At 28.5% G+C, this 22,318-nt stretch overlaps 2 protein-coding genes across 2 annotated transcripts; one reads left to right on the plus strand and one right to left on the minus strand.

Annotated features, from left to right (window-relative positions):
• Nucleotides 1-9,164: 9,164 nt before the first annotated feature.
• On the plus strand, nt 9,165-14,557 carry LOC124840234 (serine carboxypeptidase 1-like). Its single transcript, XM_047316249.2, has 8 exons — nt 9,165-9,611; nt 11,431-11,538; nt 12,108-12,382; nt 12,511-12,771; nt 13,586-13,692; nt 13,793-13,879; nt 13,966-14,071; nt 14,158-14,557. Exons 1-8 carry the CDS (start codon nt 9,230-9,232, stop codon nt 14,305-14,307), a joined length of 1,476 nt encoding a protein of 491 aa, XP_047172205.1. The 5' UTR covers nt 9,165-9,229; the 3' UTR covers nt 14,308-14,557.
• A 772-nt stretch (nt 14,558-15,329) lies between these two features.
• LOC124840235 (polyadenylate-binding protein RBP47C'-like) lies at nt 15,330-19,710 on the minus strand. Its single transcript, XM_047316250.2, has 6 exons — nt 18,916-19,710; nt 17,357-17,822; nt 16,534-16,589; nt 16,317-16,447; nt 16,116-16,212; nt 15,330-15,794 (listed from the first exon to the last, which is right to left on the minus strand). The coding sequence occupies exons 1-6, from the start codon at nt 19,252-19,254 to the stop codon at nt 15,633-15,635; spliced, it is 1,251 nt and encodes a 416-aa protein (XP_047172206.1). The 5' UTR covers nt 19,255-19,710; the 3' UTR covers nt 15,330-15,632.
• Between the last annotated feature and the right edge of the window lie 2,608 nt (nt 19,711-22,318).

Here is a 22,318-nt window from a genome sequence, read left to right on the forward strand (position 1 = left end):
TTTTAAAAGTGATGAAAGGAAAACTATCCTATGAATGACACAAACTCAATTTATGATACTAATATTTAATTGTTCAAACAGAGGAGTTCCTTATCAAGGTTTAAAAAATAATAGATGAACAGTTTTATATTAATTATTTGCAATATAATTCACAAAAATATCTTTAAATATAATAATATTTAAATGAGTCAAAGAGATGAAATTAGATTTTTTTAAAATAGGATCGTATAAAATACGATTTCAAAACTATTATTTTTCTAAGAGAAAAATGAAAATTCCAATACTAAATTATGTGTTTTTATTGTCTAAAATTATTGATCAAGATCTATTTAAAGATCAACTAATTAAATTATAATTAAAAAGTATTTCATATAACTATTAGTAGTATTTCATATAGATAAACTCATAAATATATTACATTAAAGATTTTTAATAGAAAATGATAATAGGTTTCTGTATATATAAGTTGATTTGATTCTTATTGGTATTAAAATTCTTTGGTGTATTTGTTTCGAAGATTCAGTCACCTTCATAAATTGTTCAAATTATTTGAATATTATTTTCTCTAAAATATCAATTGAAACAATAAAATTATTCTTCAAAATATAGTTTTCTTATAGGAAGTTTATATTACTGAATATTTAAGCAAATGTATGTTAATGGATATTGGAAGATTGTTACGTTGTGTAAAAAATGTATAGAAAAAAACATTTAAACCACTTTTAAGTATTCATTTAAGATATCTATTTCTATGGTCGACATATCCACAAGTATATCAAGAATAAATTTTCAAGGAATGTGCAAATATGGATCACCAATCATTATGTTCTTGACACTCAATTTATTTCATTAAATATATTTTATTCAAATTTTATGAATAATCATGTCAAAATAGTTTTTTCTCATTGCTCTTATATCAGCCGTCTCAACAAGCAATCTAAGTTTCAATGGTGGTCTCATGAGATGAATTTTTTGAACAATGAAAATTTTGATTATAATCATCAAAAATATTCAAACCACCACTTCAATCTTACTATCGGTTGAAATGTCTATTCTAAATTAGATGAAAACAACTTGTTTTACAAAGAAATGATTAATTTTTAATTTAAAACTTTTAACATCTCTACGAGTTGTATCACGTCAAAAAAATTTAGTGTAAATACAAATTTCACACTAAATGAAAATAAGAAATTTGAATTAAAATATAATAAGAAAATTCACAAATTTATCCTTTGAGTGATCATGAATATTAAATATCTCAGTGATGTAGGATCGCATGCTATGAATTCCTTGTACGTTGACAATGTCTTTAATTCTTCTGAAGTTCTCTTATCTGTACCTCTGCAAAAAAGGATTGCACCAACAACGAAGATACGTAACATTTACTCCATGCATAACAAAATCTTTATATATTATTTTATCCTCTCTTTTTTTCTCCAAAATCAAGCCAATTAATGCATATATATTTGGTATAGTTCTGGAATAAAATTTCACCCTAGACTTTATTTGGTATAGCATATATATTTGGTATAGTTCTTAACTAATGTAATTAGAATTTGATTTCAAAATAAATATGAAGTTTGTAGTTAAACATCAATTACAAATATACTTAAAATAATGTAAAGTGAAAATAATCTTCTTCTCATAAATAGATCTTTATGTATAATTGAACTGAATTTAAATATCAAATTTTAATAGGTTAAATATTTTAACAATTTTGGTGAGTCTAGTATTTCTCAGTAACGGATCATTATCAATTATTGATAAATATTTAATTTCACAATTAAACGTCTAATCTTTAATGTAAAATACTGTATTAAAAAAGAACTTTATCTAGTAAAAACACAGTAAAAAAGATTAAATCCGAAATTATTAATCCGATGGGATAATACTAATTGGATGTTACCTTAATATTAAGAAAACATAGTATTGGTTGGATTTCTTGCGTACTTCGATCTTTGTCGGTGTCTGAAAATCTGCAAACGAATACAGAAATTAGTTTCCAGAAACATAAAACCTTATTTAGATTCTGAAATAAAATGTGAGAAGTAGTTTCTGAGCAGTATTTTGATTTCCAACATTCGTATCTGGATACATGTTACATGTTCTATGGCAGTGAAGATGAAGAGTTTCTGTGTACGTATACAGTATACCCCACATGTATATGTTGTAAACAGATAACTATTTTACTTTTCTTTTCCTTCAGAAACTTTTTCTGGCTTGGTGGGACTCGTTTGATCACAAACATCTCAATTAAAACGTTTGTCATCACTCATCACTTTTCATCTATCATTTCCACATTCTCTTTCTTTTCAAATTTTATATCAGAAATCTTATAATATATACGATGATATTAACATGTTGAGTTAAATTTAAAATTTATTTTTTAATGTAATATTATTATAATCATAAATTAAAGTTTATTTTAATAAAATTTAATGTTTATTAAATTTATTATTTTATCCATTATCAAATTATCATTCCATGTACAAAATATATATATATATATTTTGATATAAGGAAATGTTGTAAAAGTTTTACATTAATTAAAAGTAAAATAATTTTATAATATATATAAATAGATACAAATATCATTTTATAAAGTAATTTTATGAAATTAGTTAAATTAACAAATTAAACTCAATATTTTCATCTTTAATCGTTAGATCAATGTTATAATTCTTAAAAAGGGTCCATTTGTTGTCTGCAACCATTGAGAAAAGGTGAAAAGTAGCTACATGCTATAATCAAACTTTTTACATTGGGGTTTTGTGATTTTCATGCTCACTACCACTATCAGAAATATTTAAGACATGCATTATAGTTATAATCAAACTTCCATTGGCTATTATCGAAAATAGATTGCCTTAGTATGCATAGTTAAAAAACAATAAGAGATCGAACTACCAATTTACAGATGCAGAGTTCAGTTTAAAAGCAATGATAACTGTTACATGGGGCATGCGCACAGGCTGTTAAAATGAGACAAAGTGACAGAAAACACAACACAAGTTTGATAATTTTTTGGTGAGACCATTCTTGTCAGCTTCTATATGGGTCTACCTTCGACTTTGCCACCTTTTATTTCCCTATTTTTTAAGAATTATATTATAACACACTTTTACATTTATTTAAGACATTATATAAGGGTAAAATAATGGTAAAAATATAAAATTTAGAAAAACTAACTAAAGATAATATATTTTTTTTAATGCATTTATTCCTCGATTCAGGCGTTCTGGATTTGTTTGTTTTTGATTCACTTGTTTGTGTTGCAACATTATTCGTTTGTCTTTCTCTCTGTGTATGCATCTTCAAACAACTTTAGGATGAGGATTTCAATTCTCACCATCGTTTCTTCTTGTGTTTATTCATTTTTAGGTAAAGATGTCTTGCTACTTTTCTAACATGACACAAAGATGCTAGTTAGCCAAGAAGTTGTTTTCGTCTAGAATCAATTATATTAGCAAATTAAAAACTTTAATATAATAGTATAAAATAATGATGAGAAATTATAATTTTAAGAGTTTTTCAGACTGAAAGTTTGAAATTATATATTATTTCAGCAAATTCCTCTTCTTCTTTTAAATTTTAAATTAGCATCTAAATAAATGTCATAAGCTAAATATACAAATTAATTTCTTAAACTTTTTTATTTCAAAACGAGTTTATAAACTAAATAAATAAACTATAAAAAATCATACTTGCACTATTACGTATCATTTTTTACTTGAAGATCATAGTTTTTAATTGAAAATTTATTTTGTGACAGAATATGTTTTTGACGCAAGAATTTCATTTTTGGCTGAATTTGTAGTTCCAACACTTAGGTGAAGTTACGTTTTTTCATTTCTTTATTCTTGCTTTTACTTGAATTTATTTCCAATAATTAAAAATATATCATCAACTTATTTTTTAATTCGTAAGCTAATAATAGGTTGTTTTGTTGCTAATAGAAGGCATTCATTAACTAAACTTATCAAAAAAACTAATTTTGGGCTAAAGAAACTCTAGGATGGGCCTCGTTGTACTTCAAAGGAATTGGGCCAATGAATCAAAAAAACGGGTGTTGCTCCTTCCACCTCCCCGTTTGCTCCCTCCACCTCTCCCTTCCTCTTTTACCCCTGACTCTTTCTTTCTATTCCTAGTTTATCCTCTTTTACGTTCATGCTCTCATTCTTACTCTTTCTTCGTGGGAATTCTTTCTCTTCTCTTTCTTTCATTGTTGTGGTGTGAGAGTGTGGTGAGTAAGAGGTTGCTTGAAGGAATTGTTTTAAAGGGGTGACAAAGTTCAATCTTTGTGTTGCTTGAAGGTGGTGGTGGACTAACAAAAGTGTGTGTGAATAAGCGGCGAGGTACGTAACCCTAAATTAACGTGGAAACCCCTTAAACGGATATGAGCATCCGTCAACGTATGTCAACATCCGTTTAAGGTAAAATGGATGTCGACATCCGTCGACGGATATTGACATCCGTTTCAGGTCCAAACGGATGTCGACGGATCTTGACATCCGTTTCAGGTCCAAACGGATATGTGACATCTGTTCCTGGATGTCTTCTTCCTCCTCTCAACACACGCACACACAGGAAGCTCCTCTAAACACACGTACACATAGAGACAACAAAAACCAGAGCAGAGCAGCACACCATCAACCTTAAACACAACATATTATATACATTTATAAAAAAAAGGCTTATAAACATATCATGTAAATGAAAAACAAGAAACAAAACGAAGAAACCAAGAAACAAGAACTACCCTCTCGTAGACCCAAGCACACGTGCACACACCGCCACAAACGGGTGGGAATGTTGAAAGAGAGGAACTGAGACTGGAAGAGTTGGGGTGGGATGTGCGAATGAAAGAAACAAATTTGAGGGTGAGAATCTGAGAGAAGGAGAGGTGGGGTAAATGGATCTGGAGTTAAAGGTGAGAATGTGAGAGAAGGAAAGGTGGAACTGTTGAGACTGAATTAGAAATTTAGGGTTTCATGAATTAAAAGTAAAAAAAAAAAGATAAAAAGGTTATTTTCGTAATAAATAAAAAAAATGCAAAAAGTTAAAGAGATAAAAAGAGGAAAGGGGCGGTAGAGGGAGCAACACCCTAAAAAAACAGAACTAACTAATAAACTTAGGCTTTTTCTTCCTCCACTCTTATAATTTCTAAGTGTATCCCTCTAATCTTTAAAATGATATTTTATCTTTCATAAAGCTCACCTCTGCATTACTTGATGCAAAAATATTTTAAAACAAGTTTTCGGAAAATTCTGAAGCAGGATTTTTCAAACATAATTTCATGAAGTAGGATTTTTCAAACATAATTTCATTAAAAAAGTTATTATAAACCTAACTCAATTTTATAAAATTAATTTATAAAATAAAACTTACATCCACTTATATATTATAAATTAATTTTATTCACTTATATATTATAAATTAATTTTATTTATAATCGTTATAAGATATTTAATACATTCTTCTCCTGCACGTACGTATATATTTTATAAATAAAATTAAATATTAATAAATAGTTTGAAATAGGTGAACAAACAAACAATAAATTTTTGGTAAGATAGACTTTAATTTATGATTCTTATGTTAAAATATAATTAACCAATTTATACTCAATTTCGTTTCCAAAAATATAATTCTGCTCCGTTTCATTTGCATGAACATCTTTTTTCCATTTTCACTTATTATATTATTCATTCAATAATTATATTTTCAACAACGATATTCAAGTAGAAAGTTGTATATTATATTTAAGAATATAAAACTTGTTAGAATATATAAAAATAGTATAATTGACTTTAGAATTGTTTTGCGTAATATACTAATTTTGTTTCACATATTGATTAAGAGTTCTTTAGGCGCTCTGACACTTTATTATAATATTTATTGTAAATATAAATCATTAATTAATTGAAATTTGAGAAAGAAATAAAAAAAAAAGTAGAGTTTTGATCAAAGTTTTAAAACTTAGAAATGTCTTATCCAAAGTAAAATCACTAAATCTATGGTATCACACTTAAAAGTATTAATTTGTGTGTTTTAAATTAGAAATCTTAGGAACCAATACATAACAAATTTATTTCTAGTGTGTAATAAATTATATAGTGAGAGATAGGCAGATACTTATAAAATGTAAGAAACATTACTAAAAGTATCATTCGGGCCGAAAGAAAGAAAAAAATATTTGGAGCCCAAACCAGCTTATTTGGCAAGAGGGTTACTCCCTACACCATCACACATTACTCCCTGTACCATCACATTTTTTTTTAAATTTCAAAACTATCCTTTATATTTTAAAATATCCTACACCTCCTCCTTTTCTCTTGAACGGATGTCGACATCCGTTGAAGAAAAAATTCTTCACCGAATGTCCCACATTCGTTTAGTTTTTTTTTTTTCTAAGTTTTTAGTTTTTTTAAGTTTTTAAATTAATATATAAATATAATTTAATTTTTTAAAAAATTATTACTTAATTATTTATAAATTAATTTTATTTTATTTAATAAAATAATTATTATTAATTTAATTTATGTATTATTATTTTAAATAATAATTAAAATACTTTTTAAAAATTTATTAAAACGGATACGGATGTAGTAACATCAATGAAGTTTTTTTCTTTTTAAAGTTTTTAGCTTTTAATTTTATTATATTTTAAATTAATATATAAATATTATTTAAATTTTTTAAAATTATTATTTAATTAATTATAAATTAATTTTATTTTATTTAATAAAATAATAATTATTAATTTAATTTATGTGTTATTATTTAAATAATAAAATAGTTTTTAAAAATTTATTAAAAACGGATGTGGAAACATCATGAAGTTTTTTCTTTTTAAATTTTTAGTTTTTAATTTATTATATTTTAAATTAATATATAAATATTATTTAATTAATTTAAAATTATTACTTAATTATTTATAAATTAATTTTATTTTATTTAATAAAATAATTATTATTAATTTATTTTATATATTATTATTTAAATAATAATCAAAATAGTTTTAAAAATTTTATTAAAACGGATGTGGCAATCTGGATGTCGCCACATCCGTTGAAGATTTTTTTTCTTTTTAATTAAAAAAATAAATTAAAATATAAAATATATGAACGGACGGATGTCAACATCCGTTGAAAGTGAAACGGATGTTGACATCCGTTTTAGAGAAGGACAAAATTGGTATGGGGTGGTGCAGGGAGCATTCGGTGGTGGTGGAGAGAGCAACTACCATTTGGCAATAGTTAAAAATGTGAAATTTGAGATTCTCAATTTTGAATAAGACTTTAAATTATAATATAAAATATTTTAAATTCTAAAAATAAAATATATAAGTAAAAAGCTATTAAAATAGGAATAAATATTTTTACATTAAAATAAAAGTTGCAAAACCTAAAAGATAATGCACCAAAAATAAAAGAGACAAGTAATTAATAATTGAATCTTTCTTTTAAAAGACGCCAAACCAAAAATATTCATATCCACACGTGCCTACATCATCATACCCATCTCAAAAGCTCTTTCAAATCTTCCACTAACAATTGCTTACCAAATATTAGTCCCCAAAATTGTAAAGGACAAAATCACTCATAAATAATATGGTGAACTACTATGCTAATTAAATACTTTCCATCATTATAGAAGTTATTCATTTCATATAATAAAAACTTATGTCACTCTTATAAAAGAAAACTTGTTAAATGAATCATATTACTATAAATAATATGTATCTGATATAATAAACCACAACGAAACCCAAAAGTTATTGAAGATAAATGTTGGAGGTTCTTTTATTAATATTATTTATAATATATATAAGTAGAGAGATAATTTCCGTCTTATAAATTACATACGTAACAACAACTTTCACTTTATAAATTAGTTTTATAAAAATAAATTAAATTTAAATTATTTTTTAATATAATATCATAATCTATTATAACAAAATTTATTGTACCTATGAAACTACCTACAAAGATTTATCTTATACACAAAATATACAAATCTCACCGTAAAAGAATGTGTATTATACAATCTTATGACAACTAGGAATTTCCAGAATATAAATAAGAAAAAACCTTGTTTTTAAATTTTGATTTGAGAGAATAAGATAACTCTCTTCTCAAAAAGAAAAAAAGAAAAAACACGTATGACTTATAATGTTCCTTCTTGATGGGACAGATAGTGTCCATATACATATCAATGCATGGATTTCTCAACCATTTTCTATTTCAATTATTATTATATCAGTTAGGTTTATGACAAAAAAAAAAGTCATAAAATAAACACATTGGTTTGGTTAGAAACTAAATTCGTGTATGCCTAATGTTTTGCAGGTTTCATTTTGTTTGGTTTATTTTCTGACACCAATGCACTGTGTTTGGGTAATGGCACACGACACTTTCGTCTGAATATGCAACATTAATAAAATGAAAACCTAAATTTATGATATCAGCTTCATGTCAATGTTGGTAAATGAGCTACAGAACAAACCCTCTTTTCAAAATATTCACTCGTCTTCACACCATTAAATATTAATAAATCCAATTATATATAATTTCTCATCAATGGAACTAATCATTTGATGTTCACATATACACCACTTTTATAATTTCTACATTCAAAACTGAAAACAATGCTTTCATTTAAATTCATAGTAGTTATATATGCTTTCATCTTACCAAATAATAAATATATAATAACATTATTTCCACAAAGTCAGAGCTTGAACTGCCTTCCATTAAATACTAATGATTGTTGATTAAATCAAGATATATATATATATATATATATATATATATATATATATATATATATATATATATATATATATATATATATATATATATATATTGAAAGGTTTTGTATAATTTAAGAAAAAAAAAAGTTGTGAATGGTGAATATAATACTCTAACAACAAAAACATAAATGAGTTAATACATATGTAACATCACTTTATTCAGTTGACAACGCCAACACATCACAAAAGAGTATATAACTTCTCATCACCACCCCATGAATGATATACATTGATTTTTGTTCATATATTATCAAATAACGATAGATATTTTTATTAATAGGAATCTTATATATATTTTTTCTATTGAAAATACTATTTAAGGGTATGGACCAAGGATTCAAAATGTAATTTAAAGTCTCGAAATATATATATACAGAACGGAACACTGAGAAAACAACATAAAAGAGGAGTCCAATGTTGTCAAGAAAAACTGTTGTGTGGTTGATGTTTTTGTGTTGGTGGCTGTTTGGCATATCATGCGAGGGGAACAAACAAGGGGAATATCTGTACAGGTTAATTCGATCAAAGAGGAGCGATGAGAAAGGGATGTCATCAGAAGAAGCTTCAGTGGGCAGAAATGGTGGTGATGAAGATTTATGGAAGGTTGAAGAAGAAAGGGTGTTGATGGAAGGTGACAGAGTGAAGGGTTTACCAGGAGAACCAGAAGGTGTAGATTTTGATCAGTATGGTGGCTATGTAACTGTGGATGCCAAAAGAGGAAGAAGATTGTTCTATTACTTTGTAGAGTCACCTCAAAATGCTTCTAACAAGCCCCTCCTTCTATGGCTCAATGGAGGTAACTATTTCTTATATTTTCTTTCTTTCTTTCAATATGCTATGTATACTATCAAATAATCAAAGCCAAGATTATTAAGAAGTGGGTTTTAAGCCTAACTCAACTCCACAAACCAAGGTATAGACATATCGTGCGTAACAGTAGAAATTGGATAGTTCAATAATAACCCGATAGTGGATGAAATACAAATGTCCAAGAAACTAGAAATATCGTTAGGATAGACTCTTAATCATGACTCTGATACCATATTAAGAAGTGGGTTTTAAGTCTAACTCAACCCAACAAAACTGACTTGTAAGGTGAGGTTTGCACCTCACTAAGATATTATAATTTGGTCTTATCTCTAGTTGACGTGAGACTTCCAACAAAAGTCGTGATTAATTTGGTATACTTACATCAATTTTTTCGTATGTATTATTTATGACAAAAAAAATTTAAAATAATTTAAATAATTCAAAATTTCACATTGAATAAAAAATAATAAAATATTTATAGACTCATTATTATCTTAATATGTGTATTAAGTCTCGTATCATATATATAATCACATTTGGATAAACTCTTCTACAACGTAATCCATAGGTATAAATGGTGTCAAATAATTTATATATACATATAACCTAATAATAACCTCTGTATAGAAATATAAACCTTACAAAATTTTCATATTCGTTTAAGTTTCGTAAAAGGAATTTTTATGAAATATGTAAAATCTAATAAATATTTATAGGAAAGGTTTTATTACAAGATATGAGAGGTTAAAATAATAAAAGAATTGAATTTATCTCAACAATTAATAAAATCAACTTTTTGCTAAGGGGTTAGATTTTTTTAAAAAAATTTACAATATAAATGGTAATTTTTGTGACATGATATTGAATAAATGAATATTTCAAAAAAAAAATCTAAAAAGCCTATTTAAAAGTATTCCTTTTGCCCCCAATAATAATAAAGTGGCTCAATTATGATGAATACTACGGCACCATGACCCCACCCATTATATATTGTAGCAATAAAGGTAGAAATTAGGTTTTTATTTATTTATTTTTAATTTTTTATTTATGATTAATTGATATATAGTGTGAGATAATATAGATTCCCAATCAATCGTATGATTGAACAATGACAACACAACTTATACATATGCTGTAATGGAATTCTAACACGGAAGCCATAATTCATTACTGCCACAAAAAAATTATTAAAATATTTACAAGTTTAATAAGCAAGAAATACTTAGAAGTTTAGAATACTCTTATTGTTATAAGTGTCCATGCAACATTGGAAGCACGAATCTCATAATGTCTTCAATGGAAATATTGTATATCACCTCTTTTACTATCTTTTATTTATTTCATACGGAAAGTTAACATGTTTCTATCATAAGAACAAAACAATATATTATATCAACAATCTTAATATCATAAACACTCCATTAATGCTTATTATCCATTCTTATCACTCTCATAATTTCATAACATGTTATCTATATATTATTAACAGTAAACTAAAATAAAAACTGTTGAGGGATTAAACTTAATAACTTAATTAAAAATCTTTTTAATGGACTAAATAGCTTAATACTAGATAAAAAAATAGCTTAAGAGATATTGATTTGTTTTTCTTTTTTTTCTTTTTGAATAGTATGATTTAGTCTTATATTTTGTTTTTGTGTAGTTGAAATATCAAAGAATTTATAATGATAATTATTCTACGTTTTAAAAAAATATAAATTAAACATAGAAATGGAAATATTTTCCTTTTCTAGCAATGTAAACAAACTTTAATGTAAAAAAATCACTGAATGTGTGATTTTCAGGACCTGGTTGCTCTTCCCTTGGATATGGAGCCATGCAAGAATTGGGACCTTTTAGAGTGAACAGTGATGGAAGAACACTTCATAAAAACGAATATGCATGGCACAATGGTAAGCATCTCTATACATATGCAAAATTACATGATGTCAAAATATTAGAAAAATATGTTTTTTTCTCCACCATCCATTATTTGACAACAACTATTTGATATTTATATTGAAATAAAATGATTAAAAAGAATAAAAAATTTGTATTTATAATAAAAAAGAAAATAAAAAATAGTGAATAATTTTGACACTCAAATGAAAGTAAAAAAATTGAGTGTGAAAATACCATTTTTCTAAAATATTATCTGGAATCATACACACAATTCATAATTTAAGTTTATCTCAATTTCATAAAATTTATATTTTTTTATCGATATTTTGTGTATAAAATTAAATATTAATAATTTGTTCGATTATAATGGATAAAATGATATGTTTAATAAACATAAATATATTTTAATATTATATTAAAAAATGAATTTAAAATTAAATTCAATTATATAAAATCAATTTGTAAGTGTATATTTTAAATTTATCTAATGTAGTTGAGTGAAACTCTATTTAACAATACACATAATGAAGAGACGAATTTTTGTATTAATTTCTAATGAATCATTTTTGGTAATTGGCAGTGGCAAATGTTATTTTCCTAGAGTCTCCAGCAGGAGTTGGATTTTCATATTCAAACACTTCTTCAGACTACTCAAACACGGGAGACAAGAGCACAGCAATGGACTCTTACACTTTTCTTGTAAAGTGGCTTCACAGATTTCCACACTACAAATCTCGAGACCTGTTCATCACAGGAGAAAGCTATGCCGGACATTATGTCCCTCAGCTAGCTCACACTATTCTCACTAATAATAAGCTTACAAATCTTACAGTCATTAACCTCAAAGGCATTGCGGTGAGTGAGTCAACTTTTGCTGTATATATATATTTTTTCGTTTTGACCGAGAAGATCATTCCATAACTAATAACATGCTACAAACTATGAAATCATATGAAATGCTTGTTTTGGTATTGTGGATGCAGATTGGGAATGGTTGGATAGATGATAATATATGTGCAAAGGGAATGTATGACTATTTCTGGACACATGCTTTGAACTCAGATGAAACCCATGAAGGAATTGAAAGGCATTGTGACTTTGAGAGTGGGAACATGACAAGTGAATGCAACGAATACCAAATAAGAGGGGATAATGAGATTGGAGTGATTGACATTTATGACATATATGGTCCCCCTTGCGATCCAACTGCAACAAAACCTGATCAAAGTTCTGCCACTTACTCTGTAAGTTCCATGCCTCTTCCTCTCCTGTGTATTTTTGTTACGTGAAGTAGACTAGTCCACTTTTTAAGACGATTAAAAGTTATTAATATATTTAATTATAGTCAAATCCAGATTTATCATCACATCTTTATTCTCTATCAAAAAGGTTATTATATTTATGCCAACTTTTTGTTTTTTAGTGTATATTTCGGCACTAAATATCTGCATTCAAGGCAACTTTAAATACTCTTTTTTTATATAAGAAAAAAAATACAGAAAAAAATATATACATTAAACAGGACTACAAAACACCTAATATAAGTTCAACTCATCTTTAATGGAATTTCGTTGTCTCCTTCCAAAACTCTATTTTGTAGTTTTAAGATTTAGAAATTACCATGTATATAAGTTACCAAAACAGAGTAGGCATAGTTACACAAAAACTAGTTGTTACATTTGTGTGCGCTTGATGTAAATCAACGTAATACTTGTCAAGTGTTTAGAACTTTTACTCCCTCCAATTGTTGCTTCCCTTATGTACCTTGAAAGGAGTATGTTGTGAATGCACTTCTTTACCTCCAATTGTTGCTCCTCCAACTTTGAATACCTAATAAACAAATTTGATCATACTAATTTACAGAGAAATTACCTATACCTACAGTGAGAAAGAGGAATACTTATATAATCTAATATGGTGTATATTGCCTTTGTCAATATTTGACAGACAGTTCATTTGAGATTAGTGCTTGTGAATATTAAGAACGCATAGATGAATGGAGTAATATTATTTTGGTGAAAACTAAGGCATAAAACTCTTGAATATCGAACATTGTAGGACAGCAATTTCGACCCTTGTTCTGACGAATATACTAAATCCTACTTGAATCTGGCTCAAGTGCAAGAGGCTCTTCATGCTAAAGTCTCAGAATGGTCTCCTTGCAGGTACACAATTCTCTGATTGTGTTTTTCTCAATGCATTTTCCTGAATGAATTGTAACTGTTCTATTTCCTGAATGAATATGCATGTGACGCTTGTGTTCAGTGGAGTGGGATGGACAGACAGCCCAGCAACAATTCTACCCACTATAAATCGGATAATATCAAGTGGCATAAGGACCTGGATATATAGGTGATAGTACACTATACAAATTACTTTGTTACATCGAAGACAGTACTATCATGGCTTTTTTGTAACGTTGTTGTTCTATAATGCAGTGGTGATACAGATGGGCGCGTTCCCATAACATCATCTAGGTATTCAGTAAATGCCTTGAAACTTCCAGTGGAGACAACATGGCGTCCCTGGTATTCTGGAGATGAGGTAATAACTTAATAAGAATTTTCATTTACCATATATAATCAGAATTTCAAGCAGCATCTAGGTAATCAACAACATACAAAATGCAGGTTGGAGGATACTTGATTGGGTACAAAGGACTCACCCTCATCACTGTAAGAGGAGCTGGGCACATGGTTCCAAGTTACCAACCAAAGCGAGCGTTAACCATGATCTCGTTTTTTCTTCGGGGAGAACTTCCTCCCGAATTCAACTCTTAGGTCTATTTGGTCTCAATATCCTTAAAATAGATGCGAAATATTTGATGAGTTTCATACAAATTCATCAATGAGATTTTCGCCTCTAATTAGGAAAAAAATATAGCACCTAAGATCAGTATAAATCCTTATAAAGGTAAAAAAACATAAAAAATTCAAGGATAAGTTTATGTAAGTTACAGAAATACTTCATTTATCTCTATATGAACTATTAATATTCGAGCAGAAAAAAATGTAACTTCAGTCTGCCAAATTTCAACTCTTTAAGCTAAAGCAACTCAATTCCAAAGTCTTTACTGCCTTCTTCCGTCCCCTTTCTTTCCAAATAAACATGAAATTAGAGGGAGAGAAAGACTAAGGAGTTATGAAAAAGGGCCTAAGTTTATGCCAATGTCCATTTTATTTCTTTTAGGTTTAAAGGTGGAACAACCATATTTCCATGTACTGTAGAAAGAATGAAGGAGGGATTTCTGGGAATCCGAGACACACCTCTTTCCGTTCCGGAACGCCAAAACTAAAGATATGATTTAATTGTTCAAGTGTGGGGGAAAAATGCTCAAAAAATATACAGACTTGACCCACAAAAAAATGCGCACAGTTTCCATCTCTTGATGTAAAGATGGGACGTCAAAACTTTCCGGACATGAATTGGGCAGAACTAAAAAATGATGCACTTCAAATCATACCATAGAGAGAAAACAGAAACCAATACAATCACATAAAGGAGTATGAAATTATTTTAGAGGAACCAAAAGTGAAGATCTAACTAGTCCTAAGGACACTCTCTCCAACCACATTAGTTTGAAATAGATTTCAAACTAAACCAAAGAATGCATAAACACATTCAGAAACTCGAGCAAAATATGCTCAAATTCCGATCCATTGAGCACAACAAAGTGGACGAGATCTCTTACATCTATGAACTCGAATTCTATAATTATCTTCTGAAAAGCAGACATGCAGGTAAAATTTGGCAAAGAAGAAACCAAATGACCCTTGAAAGCGAACAAAGCAAAGCTTCAATGTCAAACAAATAAAATGCACGCAAGCACACAAGCTGTCATACATAAGACAATTATTCCTATAATAAGTTTAAGCTCCTCTTTAGTCATTACCCCTACAAGGCCTAAACAAATGACTAATTGAATCCCTACAGCGCTACCTCAGGCTATCAAAATTCATTTCCACTCCACAATTAGGAGGAATTCTTAAAAATTCAACAGATCAGGCAAGTTACAAAGCGAGAGAAGTTAATTTGCACATTGAAGGGTGATTCTGTGTAACTTGTTGTGAAAGCTACTTCTCTATTGCACTGCACCACACTGCATTCAGCTTACTTGTTGCTGGTGGGCACCATAAAGAGGGTAAGCCCCATACGCAGCAGTATATATGCTGGGATCATGACGAGGAGGCAATGCGTATCCATAACCATCATAAATAGGGGCCCCATAATATGCCCCTGTCCAGGGGTTGCCGAAATCCATTCTAAACTGCAATCCAAAGAAATACCAATTGAGAGTGAATCATCACAAATGTAATTTAATGACAGGCAGCATAAAGTCAATACAGTACTGTAACACTTCCAAAGTTTTTTATGGGAAAATGAAATTCACAAAAACTGAGCTTTAATTCATTGATCTTAAAAGAATATAAAAAAATGTTCGTATAATTTATATTTTAAATGATTATAAGAGGCCAATAACAGATACAATAAACGGCGTTACTAGGAAGATTTGTTGGTCATCAAACAATACTTGTTTTAGATTAACATACAAATGATAATGTGAATGTGGGGTTCTATATGACTTTACCTGCTTATTTGCTGGATTACGGCCCCAAGAAAGTCGGACAGTCTGCTTTCCAATTGTTGTCCCGTTTAGCTTCTGCAACGCCTCTTCAGCATTATTTCTGAAAAAGTTTATCAGAATAATGTTGTTGTGATTACACAAAAAAGAGTCTAAAATTATGTTATCTGTCAATATGAAAAGAAACTAAAATACCAGAATTTGTACCTGTTTGCAAACTGCACAAAACCACATCCCTTTCCAACAGGTATCTTAACAGAGACTATCTCACCGTACTGGGAGAATGGCTGCCTGAGGTCCTCATCTGAAACATTAGGGTCGAGTCCTCCAACAAATATCTATAACGAGTCATCGGTTAGATATTAGAAAGTGGTAGCAAATCACTAGACTACAAATATTTATCCACTAAAACTGGAAAACTCACTGTTGTGTTGGTAGAATCTGCTTCAGATTGGCTGGATGTGCCATTTGACTGACCTCCTAAACAAGGAAACTTACAAAATCAATACAAAGCTGGTAGAAATATTTCAAACTCTTACCATGGCAAGAAATGGGAAAACTAAAGCAACATCAACAACCATGACTATTCCTACAAGTGGGATCAACAATAACCTAAAATTTCTCACTTAGGTGAGGATCTAAACATGAATCAAAAACAAATTTAGAGGAAAATAGAGGGAGATGTATTATCAAAAGGAAATTGAAGACGTCTAAATCAAAAACAGGGGGAAATTAACGACCAGGTATATGTTTGGAATAGTTTAGTTTGAAGCTTAAAAAAGCAATTAATTATCGTGCACACCATAGGTGACCTAATTGACACTTCACACAATCCAAACCTATGAATAAATGGCATGATTTTTAACTACCCCAACTCCTATTAATGAAACCATCAAAACATATTTGACGTTCATTTACATTAGTAAACAAACATAGTAATTGTCTTTTTTTTCTTTCTTTTGCTGTGAAAACTAAAAATAACATGACATATGACATATATTTCAAGGAATTTACACCCATTTAGAAAGTCATTGAAATCGTCATCTAAAGCACAAAACATTCATTTCAATTTATTGAGCAAGAAATGTAGTACTCAAACTAAAGAACAGCTGAAAATTTAAAATGATATAAGTGGCTGGAAGCATTTTCTTTGTACGGAATGCATTATGTACATATCTTTTCCTTTACCCTACCAAATGAAAAGAGATATATCAGAAATCAGAAGCAAGTGATCTAATTTGGGATACCCTGTGGGTGGCCAGATGATTTCCTTGGTGTTGCAGCACCAATGCGCATAGGCCTGCTGGAACAGTAAACACCATTCATCTGAGTCATGGCCTGGGATCTTTCACTGTCATCGCCAAACCTGACGAAACCATAGCCCTTTGAACGGCCAGTATTGGCATCAAAAACAACTTTTGCAGCTTTAACAGAAGGAAACACACTAGCAAAAGTTTCATGCAACAAACTATCTGTAACATCTGCAGCTAAATCTCCTACAAAAATAGAAAGGTCAGGAACATTATCTGAACCCTTGTCTCCTGTGCTAAATGATGCCCAGTTTAGACGGAATGCTTGCTCTGTATTGGGCATCAACATTCCAGCATAGTTTTGCAAAACTTTCTCGGCAGTGACACGTGAATAGAACTCCACAAATCCGTAACCCTCTGATAGGCCAGTTTGCTTATTGCGAATGACCTTGATAGAGGAAATCTGTAAAATTATATAACAGTCAGAAGCTTGGATATGAGAAGCATAGGCCACATCTTTGTCCTAACAAATTAAGCCTCCGAAATGCAAATTTTTTTTCATCTAATTAATGAATGTTAATTAACGTAGACACAAGAAAGAAAATAAATGACATCCACATTTATATTACCACTCTTCGTCCATCAAACAAATACGAATTTATTTTCATCAATTATGTGTGACCATTTTATTTTATTCCTGCAAAGGAAAAATTTTCATTCACTCCACTAAAAACAATTTTGGACAGCATAACCATACATAGCTTTAATAGAAGTCAAAATATCACATAACTAGTAAATTTATATATAAAATTTCCAAGTTAAAGTTATTAGTCAGACCCTCGGTGCTCAAAAGAACTTTTCCTTTTCAATATATCAATGAAGTTGACACTTCAAACATGCATGCGTTGACAATCTTGTATAGTACCGCGTTAACACAGAAAATAAACCCCACACAAGCACCAACCCCAAAAAGAAAAACACGTAATTTACCTGTAAGCACCCAAACCTCCCCAATTAAATCACACAGAAAAATCCAACCAACTAAAAAATGACAAAAAAAATCTTCAATGCAATTCCTTAGATTTTTTTCACTGATATAATCTCTATAACCTTAAATCGAGATAAAAGTCTAATTCAATTTTAAAAACCCTCAAAAATACGAAAAAAAATCAAATTATGTTAAAAAATGAGTTTTTTTAACGTTCTCGAAATCAGCTGATAACGAAGAATAATAAAAAAAAAACACTCGTATAGAACATTGTTTACTACATCTCTTACTTATATTAAAATAAGAACAAATCTTCCGCATACGTAATAAATATAAACACAAATAGGAATTAAATCCGAACGCATTATCATACATATAACATATATGTACATATGTAAATATACATTGTAACAATAATAGTTTTAACTGTTTGAGAAATTAAACAACACTATATCAAAATTAAACTATAAAGAATTACAATTATTTTCATTCAATATTATGCATACGACAACAGTTCTCATTGATTCGTTCTTTGTGTGTTGTATGAATATCGAGTATGAATGTGTACCTCGCCGGTGGAGGCGAAACAGCGATGGAGATAGTTCTCGTCCATCCAGTGATGCAAATCGCCGATCCAGACGGTTTTGTTCTCGCCGCTGGATCCGTTCTGATGCTGCTGATGCGGGACGTGCGGCGGCCCGTACTGGTGGTGATGGAAAGGCATGTACGGCGGCGGCGCGTAGTGCTGCGGAGGCAGCATGTGGTGCGGCATTACCATGGCCGCTGGATACTGCATCGGGAGCCACTGCTGCGGCCGCGCCACCGCCGGAGACCCTGCCGGCTGCCGCGGAACATGCTCCGCGGATTGCGACTGCAACGAGGAATCGGAACCGTTCGATTGTTGCATCGTAAATCAAGGAATAAAAAAACCAATCAATCGATAAAATCAATAAAGGGTGACCGAACACTTCCTCTTTCTCGCTCGCTCTCACTCTCTCTGTCTATTTTTTTTCTATAAATGGATGTGAGTGAAGTGACGAAGGCCAAATATGGAATAAGCTAAAAACGGAAAAAAGGAAAAGGAGCGAGGGGGTTTCTAGAGAGAGAAACAACGAATCTGGAATTGCGAGGAGAGAGAAGAAGAAGAAAGAAGTGGGCGCGGCACGGAAGGGGCATATAAGAGGATGAAGAATTCTTATTCCTGGGTTGGCTTCGTAAACGCGGCTCTCCTTTTCGCGGTTCGATTACTCCACTTTCTTTGATTCCAGCCGTTGGATCTAATTACGAGGGATTTGGAATGCAACACTGTTATGCTTTCTCTTCTATCTCATTCCGTGCCGCCGCCACCTTTCCTTCTTTCCCTAATTAACTCTTCTTTCTTTCGATATTTATTTCCTCTTTTTTTCTATCTGCTATTTAACATCTTATCTTTTTTATTTAAATTTATATTTCTTTAAATCAATACAAAAACAATATATCCTTTTACCTACATTGCAATTATCTTTTGTATCAAGAAAATAAAAAACAATATTATACACGAATTTTTAAATTCATATTCATAATTCTAGCCTACAAATTTAAATTCCGTATACTTTTTATTATCGTATTTTAATTAACTAAATTAATATATATATATATATATATATATATATATATATATATATATATATATATATATATATATATATATATATATATATATATATATATGTGTGTGTGTGTTAAATAATCGTGTAGGTTTAGGATTCGGTTAAACCAAAATAATATAATCGAAAACTAAACCAAAACTGTATTCTTTTTTTTAAAGGAATAAAATATGGAAAAAATGGTTAATAAATAAAGATACATTTTTTATAAAAAATATTGATTGCTAATATTAAATTAAAACGACATCAAATGCAGCTTAATTAATTTTTACATATATGAAAAACATAACTTCCATATACTATTTGATTCTGTTTAACTGGTGACTTCAAATCCCTTCTATATATGCTGTAAATTTAAATTGCTTGAGTAATATCTTAAATTTAAATAAAATAATATAAATAAATATGTATGTATATATTAATTTTAAAAATTAAGAAGTCATCATAAACAAACTAGTTATTTTAAACGACCAGTGGTTAAAAAATATAGATTCATTTATTAGATAATAATGTAGTTTCTGTTGTCTTTTTCTTGACATTAAAATTTAAAAATTAAATTAAAAAAATTATCGTAACCGAAGAAAATTGCATCTGAATTTGTTTTTACTGTTGTTTTTTTTCATCTTTTAGTACTGCATCTGGTCTCAGTGTTGTTAACATTCAGACATGCACCTCGGGTCAATATTTTTTGTTTCGATTCCATGAATTATCCATACATAATGGAAAAAACAACGTCGTTTATAACATAAAATTCATTTACAGAGATAAATCTAAATTATAATGATAATTAAGAAATAAAACAAAGTTTGTTGTAATTCTAATACATCTTTAAAGAAAACGATTTACATCATTATACCAATTTCACAAAATGTATTATTTTTAAGAAAATGAAACTAATTATTGTGAGACATTAATTTAAATTATATTATTCACTTGGATTTAAATTAAATAGTGATTATTTAATTATCTTCTAAGATACTAATCATAGTTTTGAAATCTTATATATATACTTTCTATAACTTAAAGTAGTTACATAAATAATATATAGATTTTATAATTTAGTTAAAATCAGTTTTCAATAATTTAACAAAAAGTAGATTAAAAGTAAATTTTTATAAAAAATATATGTGATTTTCATGAATAAATCAATTTTAATCAAAAGTAATCATTTAAACATAATTTAATCTTATATGATGATATTATTTAGTTTATAATTTTGTGTGATATATAGAGAGAGAGAACGCGAGATTGCCAGAAACAAACTCTTAAATATCATTGACAGAAAATAAAAAATATTCAACATTTATTGTATTTATTTTATTCAGTATAAAAATTCGGTGGACAGAAATTTTACATTTAATATTAATTAAATGCATTATCTATATCATTTAATATATTAAATACGTATATGTAAATAATATTAATTGAATGCAAATAATATAAATGTTATATTAAATATATGATAAATGATATTACTTAGTAATCACATAAATAATATATTAACAAAGTGTTGGCCATCATTGACTATATAAAATTAACAAATTTTAAAAACAAGTTAAATAAATAATTTAATTAATATTCAAGGTTTTTTTATAAATTTTAATATTTTTTATTGAGTTTTTGTTAAGAATTTTTAACATATTCAATCGTCAATTTACATTTATATAAGAATCACAACGTCTCACATTTGTTAATAAGTGGAGACAGATGAAGTAAAATAATAGTTTTGTCACCATATTAACGGAAAAAAATAAATAATAAATATTCAATTGAAAAATATAAAAAATATTAAATATTCAACGGATAAATAAAATTTAATAAGACTCGTTTAAAAGTATCCAAAAATTTTGAAAATCTATAAACTTAATTAAGCCCAAAATTATATTGCTATTTTATATAAAATAAAAAATAAATTTTATTGTTATTATTGAAAACATGAAATCACCATCACACCTGCAGAAGCTGAGAGTCACTTGATAGTTGTAAGTGATAACATAAAATTCATTATAAATATGATAATATCGTTATCAACATGTTCTTAAAGTAAAACAAATAAAAGTCATTTATTAACTTTTTTTTATAATATTTGATTAATTTTAACCATAAAATCTTATTTATCTTAATATGTATAGACAAGTAAAAAATATATGGCACAATTTTAAAAGTTAAAATACTCAATAAACAAAAAAAATTAAAAGAAATTGAATACGATCGAGAAGAATGCATTATATATTAGTAAATGTATTAAATGCATATGTATTTTTTAAACTCATATAATAAATAACATTATTTATTATTTATTAATTTTAATGATAAATTAATTTA

This window comes from Vigna umbellata, chromosome 1, assembly GCF_029865625.1.
Source record: "Vigna umbellata cultivar VRB3 chromosome 1, Vumbellata_1.0, whole genome shotgun sequence".
Lineage (NCBI taxonomy): Eukaryota > Viridiplantae > Streptophyta > Magnoliopsida > Fabales > Fabaceae > Vigna > Vigna umbellata.